We start from the raw sequence: 7,528 nt of genomic DNA on the forward strand, positions 1-7,528 counted from the left end.
ACCTCCTCGCCTTTCCACATCTTTTGGTCCCCAACTCATATGCTGATCTTAACCTCCTTAGCACATCATCGGCTCCCCAACTCCCAAACTCATTCCTAACTCCTCATAGCTCATCTTCACCATTGTTAACTCCTTGGCAAAAATTGACAAAACTAACTTTAACTACTTGACTTATCACCCTCCACATCTTAACTTTTTAGCAAACCTTTTAGCTCATCTCACCCTTGTCACCTTCCTTTAGTACAAAACTAGCACAACTCTAACTCCAACTCTAACTTGTCTCGCCTCCACCACCTACGTACTCTCATGGCCCGACCTTACCACTTAGAGCTGGGTCTGAGCCTTATTTTTTGGCTATGGAATCGAATTAGTTATAAGCATATGATGGACCAACTTGTAATATATCATCGAGGATGTTATCCTCTGTTTTGATATTTGTTGCAACAGTTTACGATATTCTGATCTGTAAGTCTTGGAGAAACCCTTACTATACATTTAAATTTAGTAACTAAATATCTTAATATTGATTATTACTCAAATTAACCGCTAACAATTCCTTCACTTCTTTCATTTATTATATAATCCAAAAATATATAAGTAATTATGTAAGTGCAAAGATATACTTGAAATTATGAAATTAAAATTATTGGCTTAAATAAGTTCTATTTATTTATTTAGAAACAACAAGAGTATAATAATATCTATATTTTAAAACTGACACGTTCACTACAGATTGCTAATTATGATCAAGACACTACAAAAGACCATGAATCTCACGAAGCCTAAAAAATTCCGTATGAAAACACAATTATGTATAATGCATGCAATTATTGTTTCAAAGTTGCTAACAAACGATGAACGGGGTGAATTGCCTGAATTGTGTCAAATTAAATGTAGGCATAGTTCTAAGATAACGTCATTTGAAGAGATTTCCAAACATTTTTTCCAAAGTAATTCATCTGGATGTCACTAGCCTGAGCGATTAACGTACATGAAATTCATCTGGATCTCACCCGCTTGGTGTCGGAGTTTTCCAAAATATTCCGTATGGACCCAATAGGAAATCCAATTATTAACCGAATATAATTATTCGGTTAAGTATATGCTTCATAGGAGTGCAAAACAATAAAACAAAAACAAACAAAACAAGACAAAACCACAAAACAAACAACAAAACAAAAAAAAACCAAAACTAACCCCCTTCATCCTTACCTATGGGGTGAACCAGATAAATTAATGAAGCCCAAGGTGAAGAGGATAGTTGGTCTCACACAATTTGGCAAATTTTATACCCCTGTTCAAGTTCAAGTTCGAGTTCAGCTTCATTTTGTATTCCTAGATTCATTCCCACGTAATGTCAATTTTGTTTCACCCAAACAATATCCCAATCCCAAACAATATCCCAATCTTACAAGTCAAAAATCCTTTCCATCACAGAAAATGAATACACAAAAAACATAGAAGACATGAACCCAGCCGAAACACATGCGACTAGAATCTATTTCAAAGCAGTAAGCTTTTCTTTAATTCCTTATCTTGACAACTGAGACAACAGTATTTCACCATATTTGGATATAGAGATCGAATTGTTTTTAACTACTATTATCAGTTTCATTTTTCACATGATCAGTACTCACAATAGGTAGACTTCTCCTATACTGCTGGGAAGTCAGCCTCCTCTCCAGGGGCGTTTTCCTCTTGCTCACAACAAACCTGTTCACACCTTTCCGCATCGGCATTATCGAGGGGAAATCTTCATCTGGGATCTGGCTAAGTTCAGAAATATCACTTATTTGTGTAACACGTTTGAACCACCGTTCAGCCTTTGCCTCTTCCGACATGTCTAGAGGATCTGGTTCCTTCACAGCCGACCCCTCCAAGCTCTTTCCTGTCCAGCTACTTCGAACATTCTCATATCCAGATGTTTTCGGTTTTCCCGAATTATTATTGAAAGAGTGGGACGTGATTGAACTCTGATCAGGGCTCGAATTGGGAGGTGTTACAAAATTATTTGACGGCTGTGAAGATTCTGTGCTCGTCGGTGGGTTATCCCTTCTGGACTCAGTACTTGTATCAACTATAAACTTATTAGCAAAAACAGAAGTCTCCGAGCTCACTGTTTTGTCGTCTTTTGTTGGCACCTCAATATGTCTAGAGCTGTCAAAATTTTCTGTTTGGATAGGTGTTTTTTGGGAAGAGTTGTTACTTGTACTTTCTCCCGAAGAATCTAGGCCATCAGGTTGCTCTGTTTGCTTTATAGCAAAGTAGCCAGGAGGGATTGGAACAAAAGGAACAAAGTTTGAACCTTTTCCTTGATCCAAAGCTACCTGTCTTTTGTACTTGGGTGAAGTTAGAGAACGATCCTTTTTCTTGGTGACGACAAATTGGTTGTCTCCCTTGCGCATTGGCATCTGTGCAGAAAAATCCTCATCGGAAATTGTACCAGGCAAGTCCTTGTCATCATACAAATCTACCACTTTCTTGAACCAGTTTTCTGATTTTTCAGATTGCTCGGACACTTTAATTTCGCCACCTGAATCTTTTGGAAACTGAAAATTACCAGAGAAATGCTGAGTCTCACTGCTGACCGTACCTTGATTCCTGGCCTCAGATGAAACAGTTTCTTGGTTTCTGATAGGTAGGATTTTCAAATGCTCCACATCTGAATCTCGAGGGGAAATTTCCGAAAATCGATTCAGCTCCCCTTCATTCTCAACCATTCGACTATCTATATTGGCTTTGAATTGATAATCCCCGTTATAACCCGAGCCTGACCCAGAGTTAATGGCGTTGAGTAAGGGGGCGCCGGGTCTTCTGCAGTCACATCTCAAGCAAACCAAATTCCTCCCATAATTAAAGAAATTGCATCTGCGACAAAGAATCTTGATTGTCATTTTACTAATAATAAGGTTTGAGGTTATTCATAGCTAATTGCTTCAACATATCTGTGAAATATAACAACTCTTACTGAGGGCAATCCCACTCCCCTCCGGTCAGCTGTCTCTTTGGTTTGGGTTCTTCACATTCAAGACATTTCATGTTTCTAGCGAAGTTCATGAAATTGCATCTGTCAAAATAGACAAGTTAAAAAGAGCCAATGCATTGTTAATGCAGCATTATCCGTATGGTACGCTTGAAGACCCGACAAAAAGTAAAAAACATATGACAAAACAACCTAATAAGAGGCAAAATGGGGATGCCAACAAATTGAGCTGATCTCTAAGTTTTTTGAATCAACTTAAATATAATGATATTCAAATATAGAATCATCGAATTCAAACAAAGATCAAATATTTTCAAAAATATAGAACTGAATTCATGATCAAATTATTCCATTCAATAACTAAAGAGTTTTGCTTGATTCCTTTATGAGCTTTAATACATACATCTAATATTCAAAATTAAACGAATTCAAAACAAAAGTCGAGCCTTCACTTGATACAAACTCGATATTTTAGTTCATATAAAAGAACCACATTCAGATACAAATTCAGTTTGATTATAAATGCTTCATCTTGTGAGCTTTGAGTTGATTAAAAATTTTCTAGCCCGAGCTTGAATATGATAATATGAACACTATTTGGCTCAATTCGGTTCATTTGTACCCCTGAGTAAACACAAGAGCATATATACTTACTTTGAGCAGACCCAGTCTCCTCTCTTCATTTCAATATTTCGTCCAAGTGATCTTGGTGTTTGTCCGTGTCTGGCTGACAACTGTTGCTCTTGAGCAGGAGCAGAACCTGTTGGAGCCCCACTTACAGCACCCAGCTCATGCAACAAATTACAGATGGATGAATCAACAAGTTCCCTACTATACAAACCATTCTTCCCAGAAGAAACAGTTGGATTGCTTGCATAACTGATTATATACTTCATTAGATCAATCGTTGTTGCGTACTCATACTCTGACCCCTGAAATCAGTAGTCCATTCATCAAAGTAAAAAAGAGTTCAAAGACAAAGGATTAAGCAAGGTGTTCAAATTCAAAATTCCAACAAATTGAAAGAGTTCATATGCATAAAAAAGCACGTCGAGCGAAATCATCAAATAGTACTTAATGGGGGATTGAATCGCTTCAGGCAAAGAGCATGCTGAGTGCAATGATTTTTGGGTGCAAATATAATTAATATCTAATACACTCAGGCATACAAGATAAATTGTACATCCATTTAACTACTTCCACTTCTTGGCATATTAATTTTGTACATAAAATGATATTTGATTATAAAGAAGTTAATTATGAGAACAAAATTGTTGCTTCAACCTAAGCAGAAGTTCTTATCTTATCCACCAACAATATTCATTATGAAGATCAGTGTTCTAAATGGCGGTCGAGGTGGCCGCCTAGGCGGTTTATGAAGATCAGTGTTCTAAATGGCGGTCGAGGCGGCCGCCTAGGCGGTAGGCGGCCCTCGACCGCCCCGCCTTAGTCTAAGGCGGTCTCTTTAGGCGGTCCGAGGCCATCCGGCGGCAGAGGCAGGCAAGCAGGCTGTCGAGGCGGCGGAGGTGGGCAAGAAGGCAGCCAAGGCGGTCAATGATTTTAAAATTCCAGTCAACTATCAAAGTCGAATAATTTTAAAAACCAATCAAAGTCAATCAATTTTAAAAATCTTAGATATAATAAAAACACATGTAACTCTCTTTTGTATTTATTTTTGGTTTCAAATGTCCTCCACCATCAACCACCACTTGCCTCAAACCGCCTCCATCCGCCCTCCGCCGCTGCCGCTATCTTCCACCACCTTATCTTGTTAGTTTGCATTTATATATTTATTTGCACTTTATCTAGATTGTATATATTGTATGAAGTTTCATTAGGCAAAAACATTATTTAATCATATATTACACAAAAATTTTTGACTATTTGTAATTACATTTCATGATTATAGATAATTGCCTATTAAAAATTGCTAAAAAAATTCAACCGCCTAGGCGGCCGAGGCGGTAGGCGGTCACTGACCGCCCCGCCACCGCCTCCCGCCATTTACAACATTGATGAAGATTGCATATAAAAACAGCACTAGCGAGAACTGACCTTTCAATTATCGTAACAATCAACTTACATGTTTGAATATAACATAACCAGCACTAGCGAGATTTGACACATACATGTTTGAATTTAACATACGCAAAAGATAGTACCAATCCACTTACATTGCCTTGATCAGCTCCTAGAAACGCCCTCATCCTCCTTGCACAGTCGAGCGCACTTTTAAATAAAAAGGGAGTTCCATTTGAAACAACTGCTTCAATGTTCCTCCTTGAAAGCAATCTGATTTGAATGTCAAATCTATATTATTTCATGAAGTAAATGTGATTTGGAAGGAGCTATTCTCATTCCATAAGCCAAGATTAATCACACCGCACAGTGTGGATGGCGTGAAATGTTGATTAAAGCCATGAATTCCGAAATACCTTTGTTAGAAGTATTTACACTGACCAAAAGTCCATCATCAATTAAGATGGTGATATATCAATATTAACAGCCAAAAGAATAACTTTTCTTTAGTTCTTTAACATATTCAGATTGTCACTTGATACTAAAAAATCTTCGACAATGGTCTAATGAAAATTCATGAATCCCAAAGCATCCATCACAAAGGCACATAAATACACCACACAAAAAGTCCTCCATACAACAATAGATACATGAATAGTCCCTATCTACCATTGTGATGCATACAGAATTACAGATTTATCTTTATCTTAAACTACTACATGTCATTATCAATATCTTTAAGTTTGTATCATATATCTATCTTTCATTTATTTATGATTGGTTTAGGATTTGGTCATTTGGTTACCTAGGATAACTCGAACTCTTGATTAGATTAGATTTTAGTTTTCTATTTAAAGGCTATTACTAGAGTTGATACAGACAGTTTTGATATTATAATTAAAAACGAGAGTTTCTCTCAATCCCCAGCGTCCTTTTGTGTCTCGGTTTACATCCATTATCAGCGGATTAATGGGAGTGCTTAGTTTGTCCACTGTTAGTGGATTTATTTGAGTACATTGATGGATATGATCATACCATTGAAAACAACAGTGTTGACTTCCAGTTTTCGGTACACTTCGTCCATTTTGTACACTACATGTAGACATGTATTTCTACTGGCATTCGCTGCATTTGTTTAGCACATATAACACTACAAACAATGCATTACCCTATCTAAACACATTTCCGCAATGTATTTACCTCAAATGCGGAACACCTCCACCATCCCTCTCAATTATTTTTATCATCACTAACACTATCTTGTATCCCAACAGTCTACCGTGAACACTTCACTGTTTCTTACATGAGAAACAACCACGGGTCCAACAATACTTTATCAAAACAAAATCTCAGAAAACAAAACGCATGTCTCAAAAACATAACTGTTGAACCATTTGGCATTTAACCTTCATGAAAACACAACCAAATGAACCATTTTACATTCGCAGGTTACTTGTGACAGTAAAACAGAACAGGAAAAGAGAACAAACCCAAGAAGGTTCGGTCTGTCCCGCGCAAACGCCAAGCAATTAGAAGCAGCAAGCACGAAATCGTCAGATAATTCCTCGTACACAACAAACGCATCCTCAGAAGGTATTTTCAAGTCCACGGGGCTAGGAGCCGACCAAGTCCAACCCTGTCTATCTGACAAAAAATTGAGAAAATGAGTCCATTCAGGCCAGGGGTGGTGGTGCTGTTGCTGGGAGTTGGCCGATAAGTTGAGATTGTTGGGTTGAGAGTGAAATGAGCTGACAAGGTGAGAATGGCGGGGTTTGGTATTGTAAGAGGAGGAGAGAGCGAAAGGGCGGAGGGTAGAGGTCTTGAGAGTAGAGAGGCGGTGGCGGAGGAGGAGAAAGGATGGTCGGAGAGGTTGGAATGGGGCGGCAAGGAGGGTAATGAATCTGGTGGCGCCGCCCATTCCGGCGGTGTGTGGCTTCAAAATTTATGGAAGGGTTTTAGGATGCTGTCTTCATCCTTTGCATATATTGTTGATATTTATATATTGAATCAGATTGTCCAAGGGAGTGAGTAGCAGCAAGCCCCTGTGGATTCTTTGCGTGATAGATAGAGACGTCAATTTGGTTATGTCAATCGGCTTGGCCCGTCCCGCCACACAATTTAAGTAGATTGTGTTGAAACTTTTTCAATCAAATAAAAGGTGGGCCTAGATGGGCCATCCGCCTAGGCCCGCGACCCGTGCGGGTTGGCCCGCGGGCCTAGAAAATTAATAATTTATTTTTATTTTTATTGTTATATATGTATTTTTTTAATAAAAGTTGTGATTTTTTTTGTATTAATTACTTTATATAAAATTTACACACATAAAATCAATAATTAAAATTTTTATTAATATGTTTATATTAATATTTATTTATGAAATTATATTTATAATTAATTATAATATTTTTTATTTATTTTTATTTGTCGTGCTTCAACCCGTGGGCCGGTCTGCCGAACCCGCAACCCACCTTGGGTTGAGGATTTCCAGCCCACCAGGACGGTGGGTCGGCCCGCCATCGACCCGCC

The 7,528-nt window shown here is 38.0% G+C and overlaps 1 protein-coding gene across 1 annotated transcript; it reads right to left on the reverse strand.

Annotated features, from left to right (window-relative positions):
* Window positions 1-1,460: 1,460 nt before the first annotated feature.
* LOC140890713 (zinc finger protein VAR3, chloroplastic-like) lies at window positions 1,461-6,990 on the reverse strand. The gene is made up of 5 exons (XM_073298718.1): window positions 6,493-6,990; window positions 5,158-5,275; window positions 3,638-3,915; window positions 2,969-3,067; window positions 1,461-2,868 (listed from the first exon to the last, which is right to left on the reverse strand). Exons 1-5 carry the CDS (start codon window positions 6,918-6,920, stop codon window positions 1,593-1,595), a joined length of 2,199 nt encoding a protein of 732 aa, XP_073154819.1. The 5' UTR covers window positions 6,921-6,990; the 3' UTR covers window positions 1,461-1,592.
* Window positions 6,991-7,528: the final 538 nt, after the last annotated feature.

The sequence above is a fragment of the Henckelia pumila genome, chromosome 3 (assembly GCF_033568475.1).
Source record: "Henckelia pumila isolate YLH828 chromosome 3, ASM3356847v2, whole genome shotgun sequence".
NCBI classification, from domain to species: domain Eukaryota; kingdom Viridiplantae; phylum Streptophyta; class Magnoliopsida; order Lamiales; family Gesneriaceae; genus Henckelia; species Henckelia pumila.